Below are 15,638 nucleotides of genomic sequence, written 5' to 3'. Positions count from 1 at the left end.
TTGGGCTGCTGTGAATTTAGGTCTTGCAATATCATCTCCCAATGTGTTACCTGTCTGTTGACTTCTCAGTGGAGGAACTTAATGACAGATCCGTGATTTTGTTAAGGATTCCTCTCTTCCACCCAAGGGTTTGTACTTTTAAAGTTATGCTTAAAGGGTCTGTCTCTGTTACTGAGTTAAAAAAACGTTCTCTCTAAAAAACAAAAGCTGTGTACATTTTCTTTTTCACATCTGAGATGTTGATCAATGTAGTACCGAGTATCCATCTAGATAATATATAGATTATCCATCTAGATAAACGTGTTTGTTTGTAATATGACAATCTATTAAAACTGTATCTTCTGGTTCTCAAAGCTTTGGTTTGGTAATGGTCTCTAAGATTGCTTGTGTGGTTGCTTGTGTTGTGGCCTTTTCACATTTTCATGCAATTACGTATTTAATAAAATCATACATTTTTCCTATCAAAATATCTATCTGCAGGTCAGGGAGAATCCAGTTCTTTCCTAATGCTCCATATAAGTCATAACATGGAAAGAATATATTGTAATAAAACAATTGTTCAAATTATATTTTACGAATTTCCCATCAGATAACCTTCCCTAGATTGTTTTTTTGTTTATATTCTTGTAAGCCTCGGCCTATGTTTCATGGACCTATAAAGTCAATCCCAGGTTCCCCAAACTATAAACAAATATTTTGGTTCTTCCAAGAAAGATATGAGAATACAGATTCTAAGTTGCTGGAATGGATGAATGGGCAAGGTGCTGAACTTCAGGTTTGCATGAGTCCAATTCTTGCTTGTGGCAAATAATCTTATCTGTTAATATGTCGTCTTCAGTAAGAACTGCAAATCCGTCTTGGTTCCAGAAAACCTATGAATTTCTATTTTGCACTGAGTCAGTTTGATTATTTTTCTCTCTCCTATAATCCTGCACCTTACCACCAGAGCTTGGGAAACAAACCCTACAAGGTCATGTTTAATAGGTGCACGACTGGATCTTTCTACCATGGTCTTAGCCCACCATGGATTTGGCATAACTGCCCAAGTTCATCCGTTTCTAAGTCTACTGGAATTTTATCCTAAGCTAAAATGTAAAGTGAGAAGACCTTGGGTGACACAAAAGGGTTATGTGGCCCATGACCTCCTGGGCCTAGTGGTACTCACCAGTGACTTGACTTTCAAAAGGCTCCTCACTCTTCACTAAGGCTCCGGAGAGCGGGGCCCAGAGTTTGAAGGAGATGGTCAGACACATACGGTGCCCGAGGAAGGAAGAGAGAGAGATTGTGTAAAGGAGGTAAAATTTCTCCTCTACGTTTTTAGCATTTCTGGCTAGGCCTAAGAATTAAACGGACATCAAACAGATTAATAGGAGAAACACACAGACATTTCATTAAGTAATTTTTACATAGATGGGAGGCCCTCACAGGATAAACAAAGGCTCAAAGAAGCAGTTAGAGCTCCCTGCCTACATAGTAGGTCGAGCCAATGGGGTGAAACCATTGACAAGACAAAGGGGTGTGTGTGGGGGGAGGGCAGTTAACTGTGGACAAGTGACTGGGAAGATGAGGGTTAGTTTTCTCCCCGCCCAGAGGCCCGGCTCTGGCGATAAGAAGCCTTCCTTCCTCCTGGGGCAGGGAGGGGCTCCTTCCACGGGGTACTCTACCCGCTGCTTTCAGGAAGAAAAAGGAGGGTCCAGAGTGCTTTCTTCCACCTGCTGGTTTTTGAGTGCCTTTAACTCAAAATTATCAATATGCCAGAGACGCATATTTTGGGGGTGGCATGCTCTGAACCCCAAGAGTTGAAAACACGTATTTGTGTCCCATCCTGATGCGTAAATATCCTGAGCTGAACCCCAGCTCTGACCCAGTGGCAAATAAAGGGAGCCCAGGACAGTGCTGCTCACTCGGCGTGTGGTGTCCGGGACCTAAAGATGCGTCCGCGCCGCGGCTTCGCCGGGACTTCCGGTGTAAAGTGCGCACCCGCGGGGTTTTAACCCGCAGCATCTGCACGGGGTGGCACGCGGGAGGCGCCCCCAAACACCCGGCCTGGGAAAGAAGGGGTGAGTATGGGGCAGTCGGGGAGCGCTCCGAAGGGGACACGCGTCGCGAACGCGGTTTTACCGAAGTTTTTCTCGCGCGCTCGCAGATGGCTTTACTGGAGGCTCTTTCCAGCCGCTGCGCCAGGGAGACGCGCCCGGGACGCAGTTAAGGATTCCCCGTGTTTGAATAGAGTCACCTGTTCCTCAACTGGGTACTTAGAAACAGTTTTCGACGTGTTTGTCCAGAAGCTTTTGTATCTGGGGCCAGGCAGCAACTTGTCAGCTTGCGGTTCCATAGTGTAGTGGTTATCACGTCTGCTTTACACGCAGAAGGTCCTGGGTTCGATCCCCAGTGGAACCAGTGACGGCAGCGCTCCCTTTTCTTCTCCGGCTCGAAGGCAAACAGCGGGTTTGTTTTGGGTTTTATTTTCAGTGCTTTTTCTTCTCTCTCTCTCTCTCTCTCTTTTTTTTTTCCCAAGTAAAGGCTTTCTGGGAGTGCTGATAGAAGCACAGACTTACGGATCGTTCGGGAGACGCACCTTCCTGCGCCGCTCAGCGGCAGGAACGGAGCATCAGATCGTCGCAGAAAAATTGTCTTGCTCCTGCCACGTCCAGTCGCCCCGAGGGTCACGGGGAAGCCTGCGGGCTCCAGAAGCAGATCTGCTCACCGAGAGAGCGAGCGCCTCACCTGCAGGATTTCCTACGATTGTCCACCCGGGCGAGGGAATTGGGTAAGGGTTAGCAGGTGCAGCCTGGGCCTGGGGTCGGGACCCAGCCCAGGTGCCCGGCCTGGGGGCGCTGCACGCGGCCAGGGGCTGCGGTTCTGCGCCGGAAACCGGGCCAACACACACTGAGCCTTCCCGGCCCACTTCAATGCCACTCCCCGCCCCCTCCCGGGACACGCGTGCCATCAACGGGTCCGAGCTGCCAGTCACCTTTCCAGTATCTTGATCTTAGCTAGGAATAGAAAAGTCAGAATTGTCACAGATTTGAAGACTATATGACAGAAAGGCACTAAAACCACAGGAACAAAAAGCAACTTGAAGGATAAGGGCTACGTGGATGGAACAAGGCTGAGAATAAACTGATGTACTCAGAGAGGTGGGACGGAGCATTGAAGAGGGAAGCAACAGGTGTATCTCTCTACACAAGGAAAGAGACTTCTGTAAAACAAAAAACACATGATCAGAAATGAAAAATTCAACAAGCAGATCGGAAAATGTGTGGTATTCTGGAACATCAAGCAAAAACAGTGCTGAAAGGGAGAAAAAAATTATAGTGGAGGAAAAGACGAGGATGTGTAATAGCTAAATAACACTACTTCTAAAGTAAGTAATAGGGAAAATGCAAGGAAGACAAACCTCAAAAAATCAGGTACATATCAGAATCCTAAAAACAAACACACGAAAATTTCTAGGCAGTCGGGGATTACTGAATATTCAGTCAAATGGGGAAAAATAGTCTGATCCTTGACTACTGAGGAAACAGGAAAGAACATAAAGTCTTCCAGAGAGGGGAGAGAAACACAAGTCACAAAAAGGATCAGTTAGCAGAATAGCCTGGACTTGTCGAGGTTGACACCAGAAGCTAGAAGACAACAAAGCAGTGGTTTCCAATCTTAAAGCAGCTGAACCGCCCTAGGTTCTCTGGGAAACCCGAGTATCCATCGAGTAGGAACGTAAAAGAGAGACATTTTCAGATGTACATTGCCTTGTATGATTTACCTGTAGTACCCTCTTCCCCGGGATCTCTGTAAAAAATGAAATGTCAGTTGAGAGGTAGGGATACCGGAGACACAGAAAGTACGAGCTAAAAATGCAGCACAGGAGAGGAGCAACGGAGAGGCCAAGGTGACGGGAGCCTGGTGTGTTCACAGCTCCGAGGGAGCCAGATTGTCCGAGGTCAGGAACATCTGGGGAAGATGAATTCGAGGAGGTGAGAAGTGGAGAGCACCTCGGATGCGGGTAGACAGCCCCAAATGAAATATCCATAACTGGGGGATGAATTTGGGGCTGAAATGATAAGATCTGCTGAAAACTGTGCTGATAAAAACATTACTCACTCCAAGTGGGAGGAGCGTTCGTAGTCTGAGGAAGATTTACAACTGGGAGGGAGTAGATAAGGAAGGAAAAGGAATAAATAAGGAACTGTTAGATGCAGAAGATACGGTATCTACAGAGAAAACAGAGAATCGGTAAGTGTTTAAGATCAATAAATGAGTTTAACACATTTGCTAGCCACTCTTCATAATTTTAATTCTGAACACTACAGAAAATAAGGCTTGAAAAACTTACCTAAGGAACAGTCTGACAAATTATGTATAATATTTATGCAGGAAGAGTTATAAAATGTTATGGGAAGGCCAGAAACTGCTCAAGTAAACAGAGAGATACACCGTACTACTGAGAGCAAGAGCTTTATAAAATAAACATGCAAAGTTTCTTTATAATTGTAATATATATTAAGTGAGGGTTCAATCAGAATTCCAACAGATTCTGATACCGGGAAGGACTAGAGAGCTTTGGCAAGCTAAGTCATGTTTAAACAGAAGAAAAAGATGGTAGAACTGCTTTCTCTTGTAAGTATCACAGGGGCCGCAAAGGATAACAGCGAATCTATGTGGCATTTTTGCAGATGTGTGTAACTAAACCCGCGAAACAGAATGGATGGCACAATATAGACCAAAGCAAATAACGAAACCCTCGTGTCTGACCGAGGTGGCAGGGCAGGGCAGAGAGCAAGGTCAACTATTAACTTGAAGTGTTGCGGACTCAATTATCCATATTTGGGAACAAAAGCCATACTTTATACATAAAAATGAATTATTGGTAGATCACAGGCTAAAAGGTGAAAAGCAAAGATTTTAGATATTTTGGTGAAAGCAGTGGAGGAGAACTGCCAGAAACCCTCAGCCACAGGTCTACCAAGAGCTGTGAGGCAGAAACCACATGAGTCACAATTTCTGTCTCTTCTCGTTAAGACTGCTGTACCTGACCTGCTCCTTTTCCAGCCTCTGCCCATAGGAGTCTGCCCTGGGCCTCACACTCGGAGGGAAGACTAAGGAGGCTGGAGGACACCGAGCAGTAAGAATGCTTCTGGAGGCCCCTGGAGGTTAAGATCCAAGTTTTATTCCTTAACCAAGTGAAGGACGGCTTGATTCCCATTGCCCATTGCTGGGAGCTTCTGCTCGCCTCCTGGCTTACCCCCAGACCAGCACCCATTCCCACTTCTCAAGCTTTCTCGACTGAGGTTCTTTGTGAGGTCCTGGAGGAAAAGCCCCTCGTTTCTCCTGTTGAAAAGCTTTCCAGAATAGGAGCAGTCATGCTGGTGTAAAGGAGATTAAAGTGTGGTCCGAGTATAGACAGATGGCGGCGCTGGGGAGAAATGAGTCCCCCAGGCCCCTGGCTTGGCCTGTTCTCTCTGGATTTCTGCTCATATTAAAAGAAAGTTCCTTGAACGTAAATCTGTCCTTTTCCTGATTCTCTGACTTGTGGCCATTCTTTTTACGATCTGCCCTTCTCCAAGGCCTCTCTCTGTGCCTTCCCCACATTGATAGCCTATTATGGCAAACATTTCGGCCACGATCAGCTTCATAAACAGACTAGCTGAAATCCTGCAATAAGCCTTAGTCCTGAGGATGGGCAAAACTCTGCCAGCCATGGTGGGAATGAGCACGTCACCATCAAAACAGCCCAAGATGGCAGTCATTTAAAAAAGATGCTAGTTTTGTGCCCATGTTTACAACCTCACCGCTGCATGGAGACTTCTTCCATAGAAGTAGCAATGCGATTTCTTATTCGTTTTAACAATAACAATAATGGCTTATTGGATCGTGTTTCTGGTTTGTGCCCCCGTGAGCTAGTGCCATTATGCATTTTAGGCCCTTAAGTCTTAGAACAGCTGCAAAAAGTGGTAATTCTCATTAACATCCCCAGAGACATGATGATGATGAGGCACAGAGAAGTGTAGAAACCAGATCACGAGTTCCACAGAGGAGGGCACCGTTCTCTCGGCAAAGGTCACTGGCAGCTTGTGCAGGAGGCTCCCAGACCGCTCTTCGTGCATTCATAAAAGGACACCTAGAAAATGCAAAGTTTTTCTCATGTAATTCCCCTGCTCAGTTTATACCAGATTTGCTGATGCTTATTCCAAGCTGCACAATATATATGAAATATAGACATGTGCTTGGCGCCGAGTACCACTGGGTACATGCCAAGCGAGCTCTCTCCTTTTTGAGCAAATCCAGAGTGCTGGTCTGCCTCAGTCCATCACTCACGGGTCGCTATAGGTGAATTCGGTGCCAGATTTAGGATCCTAACCCTCTTACGAAGAGGTAGGCTCTGGGCGGTAGTCTCTGACTTCCTTCTGCTCCTCAGGCCAGTAAGAGCAGAAGGAAATGTGTTCTAGAGAACTCCAAGATTCAGGGGTTTCTCTCTGTTCTAAATTAGACTTTCCTTGTTCACTGGTGGCAAAAGAATCAACGGGAACTGGTCCTTCTGGGTCAATACGTACTTGATTCCTGTCCTTGCCCATGGAACACGGAGGAGAAAGGACACACATGAAAGGTGATACCCGTGACCACGGACAACACGATGAGTGGAGTGAAACCTCTAGGGCCAGCAGAGGGATGACGTCCAAAGGATAAGACACTTCGGCCCAGGCTCAAGGTCTCTGAAGGTTTGCGGGGGGCGAGTTTCAGAATCTGTGTCAGACCACCGGGGAAGGGATGGGGGCTAGTCCAGCCTACAGAAGGGAAGCCTTTTGGAGATTGATCTTCATGCTGAAATTTCTTAATAAGTTGCTAAAAATATGAGAAAGAAGACAGAAGACAGTATTTGCGGAGCCTTCAAAATCCGCAAGGCGGGGTCTCGCCACACCACCTTTCCCGGTCCACCTACCCCTTTCTAAACAGCTCCGGAAGCTGAAGAGCTTAGATAGGCTTCCGAGCCATAATATTTTCCCCCCAAAGTTCTCCCCATTTTCTCCAGAGGTTCACAATTTCTCCTCCCTGGCCCCGCCACGAACCTGGCACGTGCGATGCAGAATCAGGCCTTCGTGCGCTGGGAAAGATCGCCACAATCAACCCGGGCGGGCACTCCCTCGCGGTTAAAAGGAAAAGATTCCCAGGTTTATTTTTATTGCCTCAGTTTCTTCTTGGGACTTCCAGCCGGCGTCCCCAAGGCTGTGGGACTTGGGAGTGGTTGGGGGGAGAAGCCCCAAAACAGAGAGACGCACGCCAGAGGCGGGGCAGGGGGTGAAGGGCACCTCGGGTTCCGGAGACGCGCGCTGGAAAAAGGGGGTCGCGCCGCGGAGCCCGCGAGCCCTGCCGTGACTCGGATTCGAACCGAGGTTGCTGCGGCCACAACGCAGAGTACTAACCACTATACGATCACGGCGCGCCACCGGGAGCCGCCCGCCGCGGGCCTGCCGGCCTCCCGCTCAGGAGCACCTGCCGCGGCGCTCGGAAGCCGCCTGCGGGTCCTGCGGCCTTTCCCGGAGCTGCCCCCCGGGGGGCTGCCGCGTCCTCCGCCGCCGCCCAGGACTGCCCTGCGGGCGAGCAAACCCAAGCGGAGAAGTGAGTTTGTCCGCATGGACCTGTCCGACCCCGGGGGTCCCCGCCTGGGCTTCGACCCCGCACAAACCCACCGCCCTCCCGGCCGCTCCCACCCGCGCCGCGTTTCCAAATGCTTCGGCCTCCGACCCCTGGTCCCCGGTTGCAGAGGCGCGGCCGCGAGGGGAACCTGCCCGGGTCCCATCTGGGGCCAGACGGGTCAGCTTGGCGCGCCGTCCTGCCCCTCGCGGGGGTCCCCGGGTCCCGAGGCGCGCACCTGCCGGAGGCCTGGAGGCCGGGAGGCCGGGCCAGCCTCAGCCCGCAGCCCGCGCTGCCCGCCCGGGCTCCAGCCGCCTCGGGGCCTCTCTCTCTCGGGCCTTCTCGGGCGGCCGGATCCGGGAGAGGAGCGCGGGCTGCTCGTGTGGCCTGGAAGCTCCACGGGACGTCCCCCCCCCCCCCCGCCCCCGCAACCCCACTTTTAGTAGGTTCTGTGAGAATATCGCTTGGCCGCAGAATGAATTATGGGCACAGATGCAATTCCACGCTTTATGAAAGCAACGTCTCTCAGCAGCGGGCGGTCAAGCACAGAAGCCTGGTTTTATTGTGTGTGGACGGGGATACCCGGGTTAGGGCCGCCTGCGGCATTTTGAGGATACATAGGAAATGCAAGCAAGGGAGCTCAGAAGTACCTGGACAGCTGTCCAGATAAAGCTTCTCGGCAGAGCCAAAATGCTTCATGCTTCCGTTTCCAAGTACTCAAATCTCGGTCTCATTCTCTACCTTCTCTCACTTCCTTGGGGGATTAGATCTGGTTGTACCCACACTCTGGGGTTTCAGCCAAGACCTCTACCCCCAGCTCCAAAGGTGATGTTCAGCCTCTTGGTTGGACCCTCCTCTTCCCTGGATGTCTCATAGACGTTTCAGATCGAATATGTCTGCAGCTGAATTCTTGATCTTTTCTGCAAACTTAAAGTTTCTACTTCTCTCCACTTGGTGCAAACGCTGGTTGGGTAGTAAGAGACAAAGAGTAGATTACAGCAGGCTTGATCGGATGCGGAAGCCAGGTACCACCACACTGCCCTACCTGATTCACGGGGGAAAGAGGGGCAGCTCACTGTGATTTCTAGGTGCTTCGGACAACAGTGCTGGGTTAGTTCTTGAGGGTGGAGTGGGGCAAAATGACCACTGTAGCACCGTACACCTTCCCCCAGGGAGAGAGATGGAAAAACTTTAATATTATCTCTTTACGTAAACTGATCTACTGAAAGGATATGTTGGAGACTGACTAGTATGTTCGGGGAGCCTCCTGATTTATTCAGTAGTGGTACCGGACCAAATCTGACAGGCTGATCCCTGACAATGCTTTCTAGTTCTGGTTGGATAATTTTATTAATTCGTAAACTTTTTGGGCAAACAAAGTAGGAGATGCAATAATCTCTCCACAAAAATATCAATGAGTTTAGCAATTCTACCATGAAAAGAAGGCTGGCTTCGGATAGGTCAAATAATATTCATTTGCACAAGCAATTTTACCCTCAGAGTTCTTTTGGTATTTTCCTTCGTATTATTCCAAGGAAGGCTTGAGATCTTAAATTCATATATTCATGGCCAGTTGTGGATCTAGATATCAGTCAGGCATTCCTGTAAATAGTCAAAACTCCTATCAGGTGCTTAGAATAGCACACCTGAGACTGAGGTTCCCTGGTAGGTGAAGCCCTGTCAAAGATGTCAGCCTGGTATAAAGTATATTCTTTTGTCCTTAGTCAAGCGTCCTCATTATCCATAGCCACATGCATTTCTGACATTTTATCCTTATTAATTATCTGAATCATGTAGTTACTTTGGGGTATAAATATTTGATTTGATATTCAATATTAGATTTGACCTTACAATTGTTCCTTATCCCCAATGCATTACAACAGCTCCATCTAGTAATAGGTACGAAGATGAGGGGGTAAGGAATGGAACGTGGGGAAAAAGCATGTATTAACTATGGTCCCCATTTTCAGGAATCTGCTACCGTGAACATTACTTGAATAATTAAGTCTAGTTTTATGCTTTCTCATTTTGTATTTGTTAGTGCAAATCTGATAGTGATACTCCTGCTAAAATCTTCCAACATCTTCTTTTTAACAACCTCACCCAAGTTTTGCTCACTTTAGACCAAAGTATATAAGACCAGATAGTTAAGAGAAGGCAGTTATGTGTGGGCTGTGTGTTGGGGTAGATAATACCCTGATTTATAGATTTATCTCTTACAAATTGAGATTCGGATTAAAGAAATAACATTGCACTTTCTTGTCCTACTCAGTTGGAGGGTATGACAAGTACCATAGGCTGGATGGCTTCAATAACAAATGTTAAAGTAGATAGTGAGGCTTTAAGTGGATGCCTGGAGGCCAGCAAGGAGGAGGCCAGCAAGGAGGAGGCCACAGCCGAAGGTCAGGGGCAGGTGAAAAGCAGGTCTGAGAGCAGCACCGGTGAGAAGCCGGATCCCACCAGGGAGGCCCAAGATGGCGGCGCCACAACCGGAAACCCCTGAGGCAATGAGGAGACCCTGCTTCCGGCCCCAACTAATGACTATTCTGCCTCTTCGTTAACAACTGATCAAAAAAGACAGAAACCCAGTCCCTGGGGACACAGCTCTCTCTTCCCCTCTTGAGCCGCCTGCTCTCATATCTCGAGAGTGTAACTTTTCGCTTTGATAAATTTCCGGCTTCTGTCACGTGTCCCCTGTGTACCTGTCTGTCCTTGAACTCCTCCTCAGCACAAGAAAGAGAACCTTCGTGGACTCCTTTGGGTCTGGCTGAGTCGAGGCCCTATGTCCCAGGATCTCCACAGTTCACCCAGCCACTCAGTTATTTCTCACAGTTCTGGAGTCTGGGAAGTACAAGACCAAGGTGCCGTCAGATTCAGTGTCTGCTCAGGACCTGTCTCCTGGCTTGTAGGGGTCCCCATCTCCCCGTGTGCTCCCGTGATTTGTTTGTGGGCTGGGGGCGGGGGGGCGGCGGGCAAGGGAAGGTATTCTGGTTTCTTCTTATAAGAGTGCTAATCTCAGATCTCATCATGGGGATTCTACCCTTAAAACCTCTCTTTAATGGCTCCCTCTCCTGTCGTCTGGGACTCAACTATTCATTTCGGAGCTTTCACCTAATGCTGCAAAGCTGGATTCTTTCCCAGTAGTGGATACGTGAAGTGATTTGTTGAATCTGGAGAAAGGAGAGCAGGCCAGTGGAAGGAAGCTCCTCTCGTAGTCCTTACAATTGTTTTATGTCACCTTCCATTTGCAAGGATGGAAACATCTAAGATTCTTACAGGAGTCTATAACCTTACTAAAGATTTTCAGAAAGTCTGTAGATTTTCTCATTTCTCTAAAAAGAAAACACATCCCTTTTGAATTCCCCAATGAAAGTAGTTAATACTAGCTATATATGCTGAAAAGTAAGTTTTTCAAATACCATCATTGACATAACTTTTATACTTATATTCATGTTAATGTATGTCAGAGGCATAAAAATGTCCAGAGTCTCCCCGCACACCCCCCCTCCCGCCGTCCCCCTGCCAGGAATGACTTGCAGCCCAGTTGCAGAGTGACTGGTCTAGCGCCGGGCAGCCGCTGAGCAACCTCCCGCTTTGCCCCACTCCAGGTCACACCCTTGTCCATGGCAGCCCACAGTCCCGACAGAGCAAAGTGGGGCTATAAAGACTGGCCCAGGGGAGTTTTTGCCTGGCATGGGGCATCACTGGTAGGCAACCCAGGTGTCAGAGCTCCCACGTTTGTCTGCCTTGTAGCACAGTCTGCCATCCTCTTCTGTCCCATTCTTGTTCCTCTTCCTCCGTTTACACCTGTTGGCCCCTAATCACATTTTGTGTCCCAAACTCCATCTGGGCATCTGCTCCCAGAGGACATGACCTGTGTGGCTAGGCTACCATAATCTTTTTCCTGGGTCTCCTGCATTTTACTCTTGTTTTATTCAATAGGGCTTCTGCACACAAAGACTAGGAGTAGTGTAGGGGCCCAGGGCAGGCTGTCCTAAAGTGTATCACAATGGCACTGTGATTATCTTGAATGGGAGCTACTCGGGAAACAGCAGACTCAAGGACATCACACTGAAAGCAGGAAATAAATCTCTATTCAAGTCACTCTCCTAGGACTGAGATGTAAAAGACATCCGAAATTGAGAGCCAAGAAAGCTGTAGAAACAAACTTTGTTACTTCTTTACTAATCTATTTCAACTCAACTTTTAATTAGAAATCTTAACTAATTCAGGCTCCCAAACATGTTTTCTTTATCCTGTCAAATCCTCACAATTTTTTTTTTCTCGTCTAAAAGGTATAAAAACTGCCTGCTTTGATCATTCTTTCAGGTGTCAATTTCATTACTGGACCTCCCCATGCATATAATAAAACTTTTTTTCTCCTGTTAATCTGTTTCATGTCAATTTAATTCTTAGACCTGCTAGAAGAACTCGGACAGAGGAAATTTTCTCCCATTCAGTAGCAAATAAATCTGTGTGTATTGAAGTGTGTGCTCCTAAATCTTTGTTTGTGAGCCACATGATAAAGTTAATTTTACTTTTGGTACTTTTTTTTTTTTTTTTGGTTTTTTAATTGGGTTGGAGTCCATAGATTTCCACATCTAGCTGTTTTGTATTATCCAATTTATTACCTCAGAGCTCAGGAGTGCTATTGCTTCTGATCACTCATACACATTCATTTACACACCCTACAAAGTCCTATATTGTGTTCCCCACCTCCCGCTTTCCCATCCAAGCCTTCACCCACACGCTTTCTGTCTTAAGGCCTTCGCATTTTCAGTTCCCTCTACTTGGAATTCTCTTCCCCTCCTACCTACCTGGCTCATCTCTCCTTTTGATTTATGTAGGTCTCTGATCAGTTATCCTTTATCTAAAGTAGGAGTCCCCATTAGGCTCTGTAGCTTCTCTTTTCTTCATAGGACACTTATCACCTTACCTATTGTGTTTGTCTCCCCTGCCTGGAAGTAGCTCCCAGAGGCAGATATTGTAGATTGCAACCACTGTTGTGTCCTGAGATGAGTGAATTAAGCAAATACATGTGTCCCAAAGATATAGGACGAAGGATTTACTAATGTGGGATTCTGTATGTTCTGTGTCTTTAATCAATATCAGACTCTCTTCAAAATGAAATCAAAGAAAATGGAAATGACCACTAACAATCCCCACATCTGGTGAAAATTGTAGTTGGATGGACCACTTAAGTCAGGCTGTCTTTTCCGAGAACTATACTGTACTGAAAATAATTCTTATCCTGGGACAATAGTCAATGCATTCTAGCTTTACTTTCAGCCGCCAAAAACCAGTAGTTGGTATGACCCTCCTTAAAATGGGCTCAGGGAGTTGCCCGTTTGGTTTCTTTTCTAACTATAGAGCAAACGTTCCTGAACCTATTAGCTTTTCTGTAAATCAAACTACATCTAGGATTACCAGTCGGGTTGCTCCTCCTAGAACACTTGACAGTATTACTCACCCCCCACAAAACAAAACTACAGGTCAAGTGTAGCAGCTTTTTCTTTGAAGTGGTAGGTGGCTCTGAAAAGAGCCTTTGGTTTTCAATGTCCCTAACCTCGTTCTTCCTTATTTGGTCTTGTGGTGGCTCTCGGTCTTCTTGGGCAGCAGCACGGCCTGGATGTTGGGCAGCACGCCGCCCTGCGCGATGGTGACGCGGCCCAGCAGCTTGTTGAGCTCCTCGTCGTTGCGGATGGCCAACTGCAGGTGGCGCGGGATGATGCGCGTCTTCTTGTTGTCGCGCGCCGCGTTGCCCGCCAGCTCCAGGATCTCGGCCGTCAGGTACTCGAGCACGGCCGCCAGGTACACGGGCGCGCCGGCCCCGACCCGCTCCGAGTAGTTGCCCTTGCGGAGCAGGCGGTGCACGCGGCCCACCGGGAACTGCAGACCCGCCCGCGACGAGCGCGTCTTGGCCTTGGCGCGCGCCTTGCCACCCTGCTTCCCGCGTCCAGACATAGCGACCTCAAGCACACTAGAACAAACTGCCGAGACTAAAGCACAGCCCGAGCGCCCTTTATAACCCCAGTTGAGCGCGAAAAAGAAGGTTTCTCATTGGTCAAGATTGCAGCTTCATCTTAACCAATGGAAGTGCAGCTCTGGGATCCCTGCGTTCTGATTGGGCAGCACTAACTTCTGACGTTGCCTTGAATGGCCACCAATCAGGCACAGGACTGTAATTTACACCTTATTTGCATACAGTTTCTGTATAAAAAGGACTAGTCGCACTGGGCTCACATTCTTTTTTCATTTTTTTATCTTTAGCTTGAGCGTTTTTGGCGTCTTTTCCGGATCATGCCAGAGCCTGCCAAGTCCGCTCCGGCCCCGAAGAAGGGCTCCAAGAAGGCGGTAACCAAGGCGCAGAAGAAGGACGGCAAGAAGCGCAAACGCAGCCGCAAGGAGAGCTACTCGGTGTACGTGTACAAGGTGCTGAAGCAGGTGCACCCCGACACCGGCATCTCGTCCAAGGCCATGGGCATCATGAACTCGTTCGTCAACGACATCTTCGAGCGCATCGCGGGCGAGGCGTCCCGCCTGGCGCACTACAACAAGCGCTCGACCATCACGTCCCGGGAGATCCAGACGGCCGTGCGCCTGCTGCTGCCCGGGGAGCTGGCCAAGCACGCCGTGTCCGAGGGCACCAAGGCCGTCACCAAGTACACCAGCGCCAAGTAAACCCGCCAAGTAAGAATATTTAAACTTAACCCAAAGGCTCTTTTCAGAGCCACTAAGTTGTCGGTAAGAGAGCTGCAAATACCCGGCCGGGATCGAGTTTTCAGTTCCAGGCAGTTACCCCGAGGCGGTATGCGGGTTTCATGGCTGAGTATCGCGCTCTGTGCTCGTTAACTGCCTTTGGCTGGAAGGAACCGGATGTGCCGCGCGGAGTGTGTGTCGCCGTGTGTTGTAAACAGGACCCTTAACGGACGTTAAGGCAAGTGTGTGCTGTGTGTGAGCACAAAAGAATTCCCGTCTCTGGCGCGAAAGTGGATCCTTTGGGTGTGTGTGAGAGTGGCTTCCTGTTTAAATCCTAACTGCCTGGGTCTTGTGGCCTTTCTCCGTTGCAGTTCTAATTTGCGTTTATGTATTAGTAAGTTTAGTTCCTAGCGATTAACCAAAGTCTGCCTTGTCGCTCAGCAGCCATCTCATGTCCCAGGCGGTTGCTAATGGCGGAAGGTGCATTAAATTGACGGAGCGTTGCTCTCAAGCTTTACAAAGTTGGTCTCTCCAGCCCACACGGGATCTGGACCTTGGCCGACCATGGGCGGGGGAGGGGACTACAAGGAAAAGATTAACAGCTTTTCTCCCGACTAAAGAAATGGAATATTGGAGCTCACAAAAAAGATAACGCGGCTAGTTTACTAGTTTGTCATACATAGAGCTAGAGAGCTAGTAAGTGGTAGATGGCATAATGGGGAAAAACAAGGCACATAAGTAACAAGTGGAAACCTGTGCCTCTGAGAATTTGAGCAAAGTAAAGTCTATGCAATTGTTTGCCTATTTGTACAAGAACACTGATCTGAACTTCGTTATTTCAGCTGCTAAATTCGGTGCTCTCCAGTACGAAATCTGTGTGAACAGAGAGAGAACAAGTGACTTTCTCAGGCCCACAGTCAGACCTACCGTAGAAGAAACTGGAATAATTGGATCAGATTGGGCTAGTCAGAGGCACATCTTGGACCTGTCCGGAAACTCTTCCTCAGTTCTGCACCATAGGAAGGACCAGGACTGCAACCCACTCTCTGTGATGGCTTCTCTAGCTACCCAGAGAGTGGTTAAAAATATTAACAGGTCTGGGTTGTAGAATACAACATTTGTGACTTGGTTGATGGCTGTCAGGTTCATATAAAACCTATCTCAAGATTATTACATGAGAATCCGTGGAAAACATTTAACACAAATTCGAATTAATTATTATAGGCATGGTTTCTTCTCTTTCACTCTACCTTTGTCTATTACAGTGCCTTGCAAATTTTAGGCTTTTGGTTAATCGATCATCGCTTATT

General features: G+C 48.1%; 2 protein-coding genes and 2 non-coding genes across 4 annotated transcripts; 2 read left to right on the top strand and 2 right to left on the bottom strand.

Moving 5' to 3' along the window:
- The first annotated feature begins 2,327 nt into the window (after positions 1 to 2,327).
- TRNAV-UAC lies at positions 2,328 to 2,400 on the top strand. The gene has a single exon. It is a non-coding gene; the product is annotated as a tRNA-Val (tRNA).
- Positions 2,401 to 7,363: 4,963 nt separating this feature from the next.
- TRNAH-GUG lies at positions 7,364 to 7,435 on the bottom strand. Its single transcript has one exon. It is a non-coding gene; the product is annotated as a tRNA-His (tRNA).
- Positions 7,436 to 13,206: 5,771 nt separating this feature from the next.
- LOC123942380 (histone H2A type 1-H-like) lies at positions 13,207 to 13,593 on the bottom strand. Its single transcript, XM_046006285.1, has one exon. The coding sequence runs from the start codon at positions 13,591 to 13,593 to the stop codon at positions 13,207 to 13,209; it is 387 nt and encodes a 128-aa protein (XP_045862241.1).
- Positions 13,594 to 13,914: 321 nt separating this feature from the next.
- On the top strand, positions 13,915 to 14,432 carry LOC123942387 (histone H2B type 1-K). Its single transcript, XM_046006295.1, has one exon. It carries the CDS (start codon positions 13,930 to 13,932, stop codon positions 14,308 to 14,310), a length of 381 nt encoding a protein of 126 aa, XP_045862251.1. The 5' UTR covers positions 13,915 to 13,929; the 3' UTR covers positions 14,311 to 14,432.
- Positions 14,433 to 15,638: the final 1,206 nt, after the last annotated feature.

The sequence above is a fragment of the Meles meles genome, chromosome 5 (assembly GCF_922984935.1).
Source record: "Meles meles chromosome 5, mMelMel3.1 paternal haplotype, whole genome shotgun sequence".
In the NCBI taxonomy this organism is placed as follows: Eukaryota; Metazoa; Chordata; class Mammalia; order Carnivora; family Mustelidae; genus Meles; species Meles meles.
Note: the sequence above shows the minus strand (reverse complement) of the source record. Positions and strands in the feature narration are given on the sequence as shown.

What these genes read in the sequence shown, in the direction of transcription:
- LOC123942380 (XM_046006285.1), bottom strand. Translation starts at nt 13,593, where the DNA reads ATGTCTGGACGCGGGAAGCAGGGTGGCAAGGCGCGCGCCAAGGCCAAG.
- LOC123942387 (XM_046006295.1), top strand. Translation starts at nt 13,930, where the DNA reads ATGCCAGAGCCTGCCAAGTCCGCTCCGGCCCCGAAGAAGGGCTCCAAG.